This window comes from Chiloscyllium plagiosum, chromosome 21 (assembly GCF_004010195.1).
Source record: "Chiloscyllium plagiosum isolate BGI_BamShark_2017 chromosome 21, ASM401019v2, whole genome shotgun sequence".
In the NCBI taxonomy this organism is placed as follows: domain Eukaryota; kingdom Metazoa; phylum Chordata; class Chondrichthyes; order Orectolobiformes; family Hemiscylliidae; genus Chiloscyllium; species Chiloscyllium plagiosum.
The window spans coordinates 51,606,460-51,620,481 of NC_057730.1; the positions used below are offsets into that span (position 1 = coordinate 51,606,460).

The window sequence follows — 14,022 nt, forward strand, 5'->3', positions numbered from 1 at the left end:
CATCGACAGCGAGCGGGAAACCCGCCGAGGGACGGGGGAAAGGTGACCGCACTCCTCCCAGCCACCGGGGGGCGCCCGCTGTGGCGGCATCAGTGTGATCGCACTCCTCCCAGCCACCGGGGGCGCCCGCTGTGGCGGCATCAGTGTGATCGCACTCCTCCCAGCCACCGGGGGGCGCCCGCAGTGGCGGCATCAATGTGACCGCACTCATTACAGCCACCGGGGGGCGCCCGCTGTGGCGGCATCAGTGTGATCGCACTCCTTCCAGCCACCGGGGAGCGCCCGCTGTGGCGGCATCAGTGTGATCGCACTCCTTCCAGCCACCGGGGAGCGCCCGCTGTGGCGGCATCAGTGTGACCGCACTCCTCCCAGCCACCGGGGGGCGCCCACTGTGGCGGCATCAGTGTGATCGCACTCCTCCCAGCACCCGGGGGGCGCCCGCTGTGATCCTAGCAATGTGATCGCACTCCTCCCAGCCATCGGGGGGCGCCCGCTGTGACCCTCGCAATGTGACCGCACTCCTCGCCGACGGGGGGACGCTCGATGTAGCTGTATCAGTGTGACCGCACACCTCCCAGCCGCTGGAGGGCGCTGGGTGTGCTAGTATCATGAACAGCACTCCCCGCAGCCGTTGGGTGGTGCTCGGTGTGGCTGCATCAGTGTGACCGCACTCCTCCCAGCCGCCAATGTCGCTCGCTGTGGCAGTATCAGTAATACCACCCTCCTCCCAGCCGCCGGGGGCATGAACAGCATTCCATGGGTTGGGCGGGGCGGTTGCTCGATGTAGCGGTATCGGTGTGATCGTCACTTCTCCTAGTCGCCTGGGGGCGCTCGGTGTGGTGGCATCGGTAATCATCACTCCTCCCAACCGCCAGAAGATGCTCGACTTGGAGGCATCGGTGGGATCATCTCTTCCAGCCAATGAGGAGCTCTCTGTGTGGCGGTATCAGTGTGATCATACTCCTCCCATCCGCCCGGGGGCGCTCCCTGTGGCGATATCAGTGTGACCGCATCCCTCCCAACCGCCGGGGGGCGCTCCGTGTGGATGTATCATGGAGGGCAGGGCCGCCGTGCGCGCTCCTTGGGGGCGGTGCTATAAGGGTGCGAGGGCGCGCGGCCCTCCTTTTCTCCGGTGGAAGGTGTCGGGACGGCTGAGATGATCTGTGTGGCGCTGACCGCCTTTGCCTACTTGTTCCAGTCGGGTGAGAGCGGGGCTAGACCGGGGCTGAGGGGCCGAATACTAGGGAGGGGAGGCCGAGGCCGAGGCCCAGCCAACTCAATGAGAGAGCATTGAGGAGCAATCAATCCACTCCCAGTGTGTACAGTGCATTTACATTCTGCACTGCTTGAGAACGTAATGAACCATATTAATTCACCTACACTGCAAGCAAGGGCCATTACCTTTGCAGCATCTGCAGTAGTTTGCTCCTGCATAGCCTTCAAGTTACAGGCTATTCAAGGTCGCACAGTAATGGGAGGCATCCCTCCTTTGCACAAAGGCTGGTAAATCTGGAAAATCTTCTGAAGCAAGAATATGATTGCACTCGAGAAGAGCAAGGAGGCTATGATTGAATTGCTGGAAAAGCTCAGCAGTAGACAAGCAGGAGGCTGGAAGAACTCAGGCCAGGCCGCATCAGGAGGCGCAGAAGTTGACATTGCTGGTGTAATCTTTCTTCAGGACGGGTTACATCTTAATTATGTGACTTGTTTACCTCCTGATGCTGTCTGGCTTGCTGTTTTCTTCCAGCCTCCTGCCTGTCTACTTTGGGTTCCAGCATGTGCAGGTCGAGCAGCACTTGTGGAGAGTTAACATTTCTGGTCAAGTGACCCTTCCTCAGAACAGAGGTAATAATGGAGCTGTATATGACATTAGTTAGGCCACAGCTGGAGTACTGGGACAGGTCTGGGCACCACACTTTAGGAAGGATGTGACTGAACTATAGAGGCTGCAGAGGGGATTCACCAAGATGTTTCCTAGACTGGAACAATTCAGCTATGAAAAGATATTAGATTGGCTGGGATTGTTTTCCTTTTGAGCAGTGAAGACTAACTTGGGAGTACTGATTGAGGTGTACAAAGTTATGAGGGAGATAGGGAGAAACCTTTCCCCTTACAGCCCTTTAGGGCAGCATGGTGGCTCAGTGATTAATACTGCTGCCTTACAGTACCAGCAACCCAGTTTCGATTCCAACCTCTGACGACTGTGCAAACTCCACACAGACATTCTCCCAGTGTCTGTGTGGGTTTCCTCCGGGTGCTTTGGTTTCCTCCCACAGTCCAAAATGTGCAGGTCAGGTGAATTGGCCGTTCTAAATTGCCCGTAGTGTTCAGGGATGTGTAGGTTAGGTGCGTTAGTCAGGGCTAAATATAGGATAGGGGAATGGGTCTGGGTGGACTTGGACCGAAGAGCCTGTTTCCACACTGTAGGGATTCTATGATTCATTTAAGGTAATGAGCAGGGGATTCAGAGAAAAAGAAAAGCCACTCAGAAACTGGTGGGTTTCTGGAACCCTCAAAACATTTAAGAATGAAGATGAGCACTTAACAAGTCCTAGCATTAAAGGTCATGAGTGCTGGAAATGGAATTAGAATAGAGGTGTGTTATGACCTTTTGTGGACTTGATGGACTGTATAGTCTTTTTCTATGCTGCGAAAACTGTATAACTCACATTGAAATTTTCAAAATTGAACTGTTTAACTTATAAAATGTGTTCATGATCCAGGGCAGGTAAATGGATTTAATTTGTGACCTATTTGAAAAGCTGAGCAAACAGATCTGAGAGGCTGAATGGCCTAATCCCTGCTCATCCAGATCACTACATGTAGAATAGATCAATTTAAAAACGTGATTGTTAGCAACCAAGTATTTCTTAGTGGACAAAGTCTAATAATTATGGCTCATCTTATGCGTTCAAGGCTCCCAACAGTGACTGGAGATCAAAATTAAGGCTAATACTTGAGCAGTACTGAGGGAATGCTTCACTGTTTGAAAGTTAGTACTGTGGGAGTGCAGTACCCTCAGAGGTACCATCTTCCATATGCCCCATTTACCAACTCAGCTAAATGTAGAAGAGTGAACTGTTTGAAGGAGATACAGGGGAGTTCTCTATGATATAAAAACAGACACTCAACAGGTCTAACAGCGTATGTGGTGTGAGATAGACAGTTAATGTTTTGAGTCCAATATGACTCCTTTTAGAAACAGAAAACACTTGATATTGTTATTTCAAATTTCAAGCATCTGTCATATTTTGCTGCCTAATATTTATTCTTGATTAACATCATTAAAACATTAAAATAAAACAAAAGAACTGAGATTGCTGAAGATCTGAAACAGGCCGGAATTGCTGAAGAAACTTAGCAGATCTGGCAGCATCTGTGGAGAGAAAGCAGAGTTAATGTGTCAAGTCCAGTGACCCTTCCTCAGAACTGCTTTAACTAGGGAAAGATGATGTTTATGCAGATGATTGGGTTGAAAAGAGTGACCAGATAGGTGGAGATGGAGCCCAGAGAGAGAGAGAGAAGGGAAGTTAGGCAGACCATGGGGTTGTTGATAATAAGTCGAGGAAGAAGAAAAGCTGATAACGGGGACAATGAAAACCAAAAGAAATGCAGACGCTGTAAATTAGAAACAAACAGAAGTTGCTAGAAAAGCTCAGCACGTCTGGCCGCATCCGTGAAGAGGAAGTGTCACTGGTCCTTAAACATTAACTCTGATTTCTGTTCACAGATTCTGCTGGACCTGCTGAGTTTTTCCAGCAACTTCTATTTTTGGTTCTCATGGGGACAATGATTAGTAGGAAATAGGTTGACTGAGCTGCCAGAGGAAGTGGTGGAGGCTGGTACAATTGCAACATTTAAGAGGCAGTTGGATGGGTATATGAATAGGAAGGGTTTGAAGGGATATGGGCCAGGTGCTGGCAGGTGGGACGAGATTGGGTTGGGATATCTGGTCGGCATGGACAAGTTGGACCGAAGGGTCTGTTTCCATGCTGTACATCTGACTCTATGCTGAGACCATAGTTGAAAAGTGTAGCGTTGGAAAAGCACAGCAGGTCAGGCAGCAACCAAGAAGCAGGAGAGTCTATGTTTCGGGCATAAGCCCTTCATCAGGAATGCTCAAAACATTGACTCTCCTGCTCCTCGGATGCTGCCTGACCTTCTGTGCTTTTCCAGCGCCACACTTTTCCACTCTGAACTCCAGCATCTGCAGTCCTCACTTTTTCCTGTGCTGAAAAAAGCCCATGTCATGACAGGGCCTGGGGTGTGAGGGTGGGTGAAAGATGTCGGGGATGTTCTGGCTCTAAAATGATTGAACTCTATATTCAGCCCATGTCCCTAAATGGAAAATGAGATGCTGTTCTTCCAGCTTGCACTGAGCCTAGCTGGGGTGTTGCCTCACTAAAACATTATCACGTTAGTCTTTGTGGGACCATACTGTGTACAATTTGTCTGCCATGTTTACCACATTACAACACTGCCAGCATGCTTGATACTGCACTCTGGATGCTCTCGTGGTTTGTGAAAGGTGTGTTACAAATGTGCAACTTCTAAAATTTCTGCATTTTCTGTTCACTTGTCAGTAATTACTGGGATACATGAGCGCACTTTTGTAGCTATCAAACCAGATGGAGTTCAGCGACGGCTGGTCGGAGAAATCATACGGAGGTTTGAGCAGAAGGGATTTAAACTGGTTGGAATGAAAATATTGCAGGTACAGTACCTCGTGTTCCTTGACCTGGTGAAATATAGGTGTAATTTAGTACAAGTAGGTACTATTCCTGTATGCATGGAGATCATGAAAAAAAAGCATCTTTTAAAATGGACAGAGTTTCTCGTCAAGACATTGATGTTTTTTGAGCTGAGTGATGGTCAATACCTTTGTTTTCTAAGAAAAGGACCAGCACCAGGCTATTTAATCTGGTAGTCTGCTTCATCATTAAGTTTGTTCTTGTCTGATGTCCAATCCCAACTTGGCTTTCTTCTATCATTCAAGGTTAGTGTGGTGCTGGAAAAGCACAGCAGGTCAGGCAGCATCCGAGGAGCAGGAAAATCAACTTTTCGGGCAAAACCCTTCACCAGGAATGAGGCTCTGACTCTAATCTCCAGCATCTGCAGTACCCACTTCCGCCTTTTTACTTTCATTCTCCATTTCTCTTAATTCACCCAAAACCCAAAATATATTTGGCAGTGAACATCCATACCTATCTGAGAATTTCAAAGATTCAACCACACTTTGAAAGTATTTCTCCTAGTCTCGGTTGCCCCATGTTCTTGATTCTCCAGTCAAGGGAAATATTTTCTTTATACCTACCTTTTCCATTCAGAGGCAGAACAAGTACAACTCCACAACACTAGAGAAACTCAACACGAGGCCACAGCACACTGCATGCCATCTACAGATGCGCTGCAGTAACTGAGTAATGCTCCAAAAGCACCTTCCGACATGCGGCCTCCATCACTTGGGCAGCAGATACATGGGCAAACCATCAGCTGCAAGTTCTCCTCCCAGTCACTCACCATCCTGACTTGGAACTGTATCACTGTTTCTTCAGTGTGTGACAATGCTGCTGCTTCAACAAGGTTATGTTGTCCTTGGTTTTTTTTTCAGGAGGGGTTGTAAAAAGCAGAGGTTCCAGTTTATCTAGGATCAGGCCACTTTGATGATGGCTAACAGATACTGCCTAAGGCAACAAGCGGGAAAAGGGTTTTTAGGGTTTTTTTCAAAACACTTGTACAATGAAAGGGGGGTGGCCAGTTCTCCCAGCTCAGGGATTTTTTTTACTTTGGTTTAGTTGTAGCCGTTAGAAACTGCAGAGGGGCGTGGGAGAGAAAGCTGCTGCAGTGAAGAGGTTCCATGCTTCAGCCAGTGAACCCTGGCTGATTCCCTCTGCCATCTCTCTAACACCTCTCTGTAAAAACCTGTGTTTGAATTTACCTTTTGGTAAGAGGTGTGTTTATGGGATGATACAAGAAATTGGAACAGCTCCTTTGTTAAGTTGTGGGGTTATCATGCTGTTCGGATTTTCAAATACTTGTTCTAAATTCTGTTTTCTTTTGTGTTTCATTCGGTGGTGAGTAAATAAATTTTGTTTCACTTAAAGCCAAGTGGTTTGACCAGCTGCATCACTCCTGGGAAACCCACCTTACATTTGCCTAAAACAACAATCTATGGCTCTGGGTTTATCGGCTCAGAGTTTGATCTGGACACATTGGCTGGGATGTAATTACTGTACACAGACTGAGTGAAAAATGACCCACACCTGCAGGAAAATCCTCTACCAACACATTGTTAATCTGCTCAGCCTGAACAATGCTTAGATTAGCTTGCAGACTAGCACCATCTTGTATGGAAAATGTCTCTCCGAGAGGAAGAGATTACAGCACAGAATGTGCCCATTCACCCCTTCACTCCTTTGGCCCTTTTGAAGGAGTCACCTAGAGCCAATGCTTTCCCCAGAGATGGGCAAATGTTTTCACTCAAGATAATGATTTAATTTCCTGTTAAAAATCTCCTTTGAATCTACACTGACCACACTCCCAAACAGTCCAGATCTGATATTCTCGCTGGGTGAGAATATTTCTATTTGCACACCATTTCCTTTTCTTACTAATTATTTCATGCTTCCCAATCCTTCACCAATGGGAGGTTCTCTCCTAAACACACTGTGCAGAAACCACATATTTGGAAGTTTTGGTGTTTATCCTTATAGCCTCTTGAAACAGGAGCATATTTGCATCTTCCAGTCCCAGGGCACTGCCTTCTCCAGGGACGGCAATAAATGCGGGTCCAGCCAGTGATGTCCACATCCCACAGACAGGCCGAAAGAATGTCGAAGGGAGATTTTGGTCAGGGGGCCAGGTGTCACCTTGGATGCTGCTGTAACATTCAACATGTTCTATGATAACTACTCACACTATGCATGTCACAACACTGAGCTTATCTTTGTAAGTGTTTCCCAGTATTAAATACTTCAGTAAATTCATTCCAATAGACAGTGCTTCAATTTGTGATATGTAGTAATGAGTGACAATTCTTAAACTTGGAGAGAAATCAAGTAGGTTGTACAAAATTGCTTAGGATAAAAAACTGAGTATTTTGATATACGTTTTGCTGCTGTGCTGTTCAAGAATATACTTTATAATGCTCAAAAAGGTTTTATATTTTGCTACAATGCTTAATAGATTGGGACTAATCTGCAACATGAATTTTTTTTAAGGCTTCGGAAAACCTGCTCAGAGATCACTACATTGACCTCAAAGATCGTCCTTTCTATAATGGATTGGTGAAATACATGAGCTCCGGCCCTCTAGTCGCTATGGTATGTTAAAGCATTTAGTATTTTCTAAGCCTTTTACCTGGCACTCATCAGGACAGTTTGCAGGAATACCAAGTTCAGAGGAAATCATCGTTTATACTGTATGAGAAGACAGTGCTGATCATTTTGCCAATGAACTGTCACTGTTAGAGACGTTGGATATTCTCAAACTGGATAACATTTGTTGGATAATCCTGAGTCTGCGAAGAATTGCGCTAACAACCAATTTAGAATGCACTTTAAGATACTACAGTGCAGTGTTAGCTACATGTATTGTTACACACGTATTCCTACTCCTTACAAACAGAAAGAACATGTACCTGCACTACACCCGTTTCACCCCAATATAAAGGCAGTGCCCTGAAGAATTAACCATTCCAAGTCATGGGGAGGCAGGCATATATTGATAATGACACTGGACTAGTAACCCAGAACTCTCTGCAACGAGTTCTGGGGTCATGGGTTAGAATCCTACCATGGCAGATGGTCAAATTTGAATTCAGTAAAATTCTGGAATTTTTTAAAAAAACACTAGCCTATTGCTAGTGCTGATTGTTGTAAAAACTGATCCTGTTTGCAAATTTTCCTTTAGGGAAGAAAAGTCTACATTCTCACCTGGTCTGGCCTATACAGGGGAGGCAGCAGTCTTGTGGCATTATTCCTGAACTGTTAATCCAGAGACCCAAGTAATAATCTGAAAACCTGGGTGCAAATCATGTTATGGCAGATGGTGGAATTTGAATTCAGTAAAATAAAATCTGGAATTAAGAGTCCACCATAGGAATGATGTTACACTTGAAAGATTCGGAAAAGACTTGCAAGGATGTTGCCAGGGTTGGAGCTATAGGCAGAGGCTGAATCGGCTGGGGCTTTTCCCTGGAGCATCAGAGGCCGAGGGGTGACCTTAGAGGTTTATAAAATCATGAGGGGCATGGATAGGGTAAATAGACAAGGTATTTTACCTGGGATGGGGGAGTCCAGAACTAGAGGGGCTTAGGCTGAAGGCGAGAGGGGAAGAGGACCTGAGGGGCAATTTTTTCACACAGACTGTGGTGTGTGTGGGGAACGAGCTGCCAGAGGAAGTGGTGGAGTCTGGTACAAATACAACATTTAAAATGCATCTGGATGGGTATATGAATTGGAACGGTTTAGAGGGATATGGGCCAAGTGCTAGCAAATGGGGACTGGATTAGTTTAGGATGACTGGGTTGGCACAGACGAGTAGGGCTGAAAGAGTCTGTTTCCGTGCTGTGCGTCTCTATGACTGACTATATTGGTGAATGTCAGAAAAACCCATCTGGTTCACTAATGTCTGATAAAGAAGGAAAATGCCTTCCTTGGACTAGCCTACATGTGACTCCAAACCCATAAAAATGTGGTTGACTCTAAACTGCCCTCTGGGCAATTAGGGATGGGCAAGAAGTGCTGGCCTAGCCAGCCATGAATGAATTTTTGAAAATATGTAATTCCAGACCCACAACAATGTGGTTGACTCTTATCTGTTTTCTGGTCTGTTAGGGGTGGGAAATAAATGCTGATCCAGCTCCCAACCCCCAACCTCTTCTCAATGAATGTCAACCTGTCTGTTTTAAAAGTTTAACTCCTGACAGTTAACTGTTAATCATCAGCATTATCCACAGTAACTTCTCTGACCATCAAAGTCCACTTGCCTACTAATCAACATGCTCCTCTTACAAATTATAAAAATTGCTTTTCTCCTGAGGTTATTATTCATGTAAATTGTCCTGATGAGCGCAAGATGAAAAGCTTTGACAAAATGTATTTTTTTCCATTTATATTATACTTTCCTTTTAATTCACTTGTTCTGCTCCTCCTCCTTGTCAAAGCAATCTGCATCTTTTTTGAGGTAAAAGAAGCAGCTGACTGACTCCTTCTCCAGTGACACTTAGATCACTATAAGTTGACCAAAATCCCCCTGAGTTGTCACCATGTTTTTAATATTGAGGTTGGGGAAGAGGGATGTAACAGTTCCTCCCTGCCCCTCATTGATAATGTGATAGGAATTGAGAATAATTAAGTAATAAATTGTAGGATCAAAGTTCTATTGCTTATTGGTGTAGTATCTTTGTGTGTCAGCCTCGTGAAAGTTGGAATAAAATAGGACCTAATTTATATTTAATATTTAATAATGTCAAGCATAGAAACACCAATATTGACCATTAAAAATTGATAAAGGATAAAGAGTTGGACTATTCTTGAGCAGCTTTTGTGAACAACATGAACAAATTCATCTAAATAATTAAAAGGCACCTTTTAATAATTATAGCAAGTATCCTTACCCTAACAGCAATCCTCAAAATAATAACCTCACCCAGTGCCTGATTTTAAATGTTTTTGATACAGCTACAGAGCAGAACATTTTGTGCATCTGTTTTAGAAGAAAGTGAGGTCTGCAGATGCTGGAGATCAGAGCTGAAAATGTGTTGCTGGAAAAGCGCAGCAGGTCAGGCAGCATCCAGGGAACAGGAGAATCGATGTTTCGGGCATAAGCCTGAAGAAGGGCTTATGCCCGAAACGTCGATTCTCCTGTTCCCTGGATGCTGCCTGACCTGCTGCGCTTTTCCAGCAACACATTTTCAGTGCGTGCATCTGTTTTAGACAGGCTTTTACAATGAATGATTAAAATTAAATACCTTGCAGGGAATTATTCCAAAGCATTGAAAACAAAATAAAAACAGTAAGGGCTAGGGAAACTCTGCAGGTCTTGTAGTATCTCTGGAGAGAGAAACAGAGTTAACATTGAGTTCAATAAGACCTCTTCGGAACTAAAAGTGAATTTTGTGGTAGAGAGTAGAGTGAAATCCAAATGATAAAGTGCTCCCAATTTTTTAAATGACCACTTATTAAAAATGCCATAAAAGTAACTCCTACAATTGGCTGATTTTTATTTTTAAACCATGCCTCTACTAATGTCAACGTGAAAAGTTCCTATCTTCGGATTTCATCACTTGTACAAACTAATTTGAGCAGAATTTCCAGGTTAGCACAGGTCTTTGATATTTACAAGAGTTGAATGGCAATGATTTTGGAATTTATAATTTGCTCAGCATCCTTGACTATAAGTTAAGAGATTTGTTGAGATCCTTGTTCCAGATCGCTATCAAGTGATCCATGTTGGAAAAAGGCTCATTGAACAGTGGATTAGGCCAGAGTGAAGTCTTCCATCGTCCAGGCCAACTGTTGAGAATGAAGCACCTGGCCCAGTATATGGGCATATTGAGAGGAAAGAAACAAAGCGAAAATTATGTCAAGGGGAAGAATTTTAAATTGGATAAATAGTATTACATTAGCCTTGAGTTCTACAACAGTAGTGTAAGATTTTATAGTCCAAGAAATCAGTCATTATTTCATCTGTCTCATTATATATTGATTATTGCACTTAAATAGTTTTCAGAATAGAACGTTTTGTACAAAGTTTGCATGTCAGCACAGAAACGTGAGTTTGAGAAATTGTCTTGTTTATGGATGTAGGTTTGCTCGCTGAGCTGGAAGTTCACTTTCAGACGTTTCATCACCATACTAGGTAACATCGTCAGTCAGGCTCCAGAGGAAGCCTTCATGTGGAGGCTCACCTGAAGATGTTACCTAGTATGGTGATGAAACATCTGAAAATGAATCTTCCAGCTCAGCGAATAAATCTACATCCAAAGCCTCAAAAGGAGCTGCAAATCTTCTCAAAACTTGCTGTCTTGTTTGTTTCGCAAGATAATACTACTGTTACTGACTTCCATTTCCTCATCATTTTCAGGTATGGCAAGGACTGGATGTTGTCAAAATCACTCGGGCCATGATGGGAGAGACAAACCCTGCTGATTCTGCGCCAGGCACAATCAGAGGAGACTTCTGTGTCGAAGTGGGCAGGTGGGCATTTTCTTGATCTCCAACGTTTTAGCAGAAACTGAGACTAATTCTTTGCTGAATGGAATGCACTCTTTGGGTCTGATTCAATATCTTCTGAAACAGCCAAACAATTCATTGTTTTTAAGCTGAAATGTGTTTCCTGCATTATTTGAAAAAGGTGAGAGAGACCAGAGAATGATAGACAGGCTGTCTAACACAAGTGTGCAGAAATGACTACTTCAAGTTAATGATGGTTAGTGTCTCATTACATGGAACATTTTCAGTTGATCACTGGATCCATAAAGGTTGGATCCTGATTGAATGATTTGAAGGAATGAATGAATGTCATATGGACTTCCAGAAGGCAGTTGATAGATACATTCCTTCTTTAGTAATTGAGTGGTAGGAGACAGGTAACCCAAGTGGCAGGACAGGAATAATGGTGTTCTGCAAGGGTATGTTTTAGGGTCTCAACCTTGCACTGTATTCAGTAACGATGGATAATGCTGTTGCATATGTTTTCAAAGTATACACAGCACAGCAACAGATCATATGGCCCACCTTGTCAATGCTGGCATTTTTACTGTATTCAACTTCAACCTTGGTTCATCTATATCTATTACTGTATGTCTCCATTCCAGTCGTCTTCATCTGCTTATCTAGTCTCCCCTTATATGCACTTCAACCTCTAAGTTCCAGACAACTTTACTTTCTCACCACTCTGAGTAAAGGATTTCCTCAACTTCCCATTGGATTCCTTAGTGACTATCTTCTATTGATATATGCTTTTACCCACAAGAAGAAATCTCCCTGTATCAGTTCTTTTATAGTAATAAATTTTGAGATCAGTTATGATCATATTACGCAGCAGAGTGGGTTCAGAGGGCTGAATTGTGTACTCCTGCTCCTAGTTCTGCAAATCGTTGATGTTAAACACCTCATAGTTTGCTTCTTGGTCTCTTTCCAGAAGAAAAGTTCCTGTCAGTCCTTTCCCAACATCACCTATATCTTCACCCCCTGGTATTTCAGGCTGGATAGAAAGCCACTTATCCATGTTTTCCACTGACATACAGATAATGGCATTGTAAGTAGAGAAGCTGGAAACTTAATTACAACAATATTAATGGATTCAGGTAAATTGATTTTAATATGGGTAAACATATCTGTGGTCCAAAATCAGAAGTCACGTGATACCAGGTTAGTCAAAAAAAGTGGTGTTGGAAAAGCACAGCTGGTTAGGCAGCATCCAAGGAGCAGGAGAGTCAACGTTTCGGGCATGAGCCCTTCATCAGGACACCAGGTTATAGTCCAACAGGTTTATTTGGAACATGATTAGTATAAGAGTCACATGCCCAGGGTCCAACCAAATTAACAACTCTTACACCTGTCATGTTATTGCCAGCCATTTGATTTGTCTCCAGAACCATCTTGTTTTTAATTTGTTGTAATTATCCCTGCTGTAATTAATCGGATTCTAGGTCATCCCTTGTATTCAGCTGTTAACACTTTACTCACACCGTCTGACACTCATCCAGGCTAATGATTAATGGAAATCCCAGGATAGTGGAGGATTCAGTGATGATGCCACTGAATGTCAAAAGGTGATAGTTAATCATCTTTTATTGTAGATGGTCACTGCCTGGCATTTTGTGGCAAGAATGTTATATGCCACTTGTCAACACCCAAGCTGGGGTATTGTCCAAATAATGTTGTATTTTTGGACATGGACTGCTTTAATATCTGAGGAGTCACAAATGTGTTAAACAATCATTTGGTGACCTCATGATGGTGAGAAGGTAGTTGATGAAGCAGCTGAAGATTGCCTCTATTCAGCTAAGCCTAGGATCAACTATGTGTGAGATTACATGGAAGAATGGCTTTAATTACTAATGCTCACCAGAGAGCTGATACAGGCTTGATGGCCAGAATAACCTCCCTCTATATTGTAACAATTCTGTGATGCAGTTTTAGAGACTCGAGCATTTAACTCTGTGTATTGATTTTGTTGTGTGATGCAGGAATGTAATCCATGGCAGTGATTCTGTGGAGAGAGCTGTACGTGAGATCTCTCTCTGGTTTCAGCCAGAGGAGCTAATCTGCTGGAATGACTGTGCTGCTGACTGGATCTATGAGTAAACCGGTCCCTTGTGACGTCACTCAGGAACAAGCCCATCAACACTGAAGTGCCATCATTGTAATGTCCATACCGTGACTGCAGCAGATCTGTAGACCACTGAACCTTTCTTTCTGCAAGTTCTCTCAAAACTGTGTTACTTCCATGCAGGGACCTGGCTAAATTGAGCACAACCATCTTACTGACATTTACCAAGTGAAGGTGTAGTTTAGGTGATTCTCAATCTGAACCATGAGCTTGTCTGTCTTCAAACATGTGGATCTCCTCTGTATTTACACCATTTTGTTTAATTTGTTTTTTTCAAATTGAATCTTATTTTAACCTGTTACAGGAGTGAAAAGGACACCATAATACTGGAGTGAGAGCACTCCAATGTAACCATGCTCAAATGGAAATCTAAAGGCATTTAAATCCCTAATGCTGAAAGATGAAACTATAATGGCCAGGTGCAGACTAGGGAAATAATCTAACAGTAAAACTCCACCTGACCTATTTGCATTTTTAGTCTGGTTACAAACTTGTTTCAAGACAGAATATTGTAAAGTACTATTCAACCATTTATTAATGTATGGAAATGCTAGATTCCTTCATTCTGGTACATTTATTTTCCTGCACACAGCCTACTTTGTGTCGGACACAAAGTGGCTAGTTTTTCATAAACAAGCTGGTTCTTTTAGAGACAATGAATAAATTGAACAGTAGTCAAAT

At 43.7% G+C, this 14,022-nt stretch overlaps 1 protein-coding gene across 2 annotated transcripts; it reads left to right on the top strand.

Annotated features, from left to right (window-relative positions):
- The first annotated feature begins 735 nt into the window (after positions 1-735).
- On the top strand, positions 736-13,608 carry nme3 (NME/NM23 nucleoside diphosphate kinase 3). 2 transcript variants are annotated; one of them, XM_043712058.1, is made up of 6 exons: positions 736-1,202; positions 4,584-4,714; positions 7,221-7,322; positions 11,089-11,201; positions 12,148-12,264; positions 13,199-13,608. In XM_043712058.1, exons 1-6 carry the CDS (start codon positions 1,157-1,159, stop codon positions 13,314-13,316), a joined length of 627 nt encoding a protein of 208 aa, XP_043567993.1. In that variant the 5' UTR covers positions 736-1,156; the 3' UTR covers positions 13,317-13,608. The 2 variants fall into 2 exon arrangements, with proteins under 2 accessions (XP_043567993.1, XP_043567994.1); XM_043712059.1 differs by lacking the exon at positions 12,148-12,264.
- Positions 13,609-14,022: the final 414 nt, after the last annotated feature.

Excerpts from the sequence above, each read along its gene's own strand:
- nme3 (XM_043712058.1), top strand. The coding sequence starts at position 1,157 with ATGATCTGTGTGGCGCTGACCGCCTTTGCCTACTTGTTCCAGTCGG. Across the intron at positions 1,203-4,583 it reads TGCCTACTTGTTCCAGTCGG|TAATTACTGGGATACATGAG; the intron begins GTGAGAGCGGGG and ends TTCACTTGTCAG. Across the intron at positions 4,715-7,220 it reads TTGGAATGAAAATATTGCAG|GCTTCGGAAAACCTGCTCAG; the intron begins GTACAGTACCTC and ends ATTTTTTTTAAG.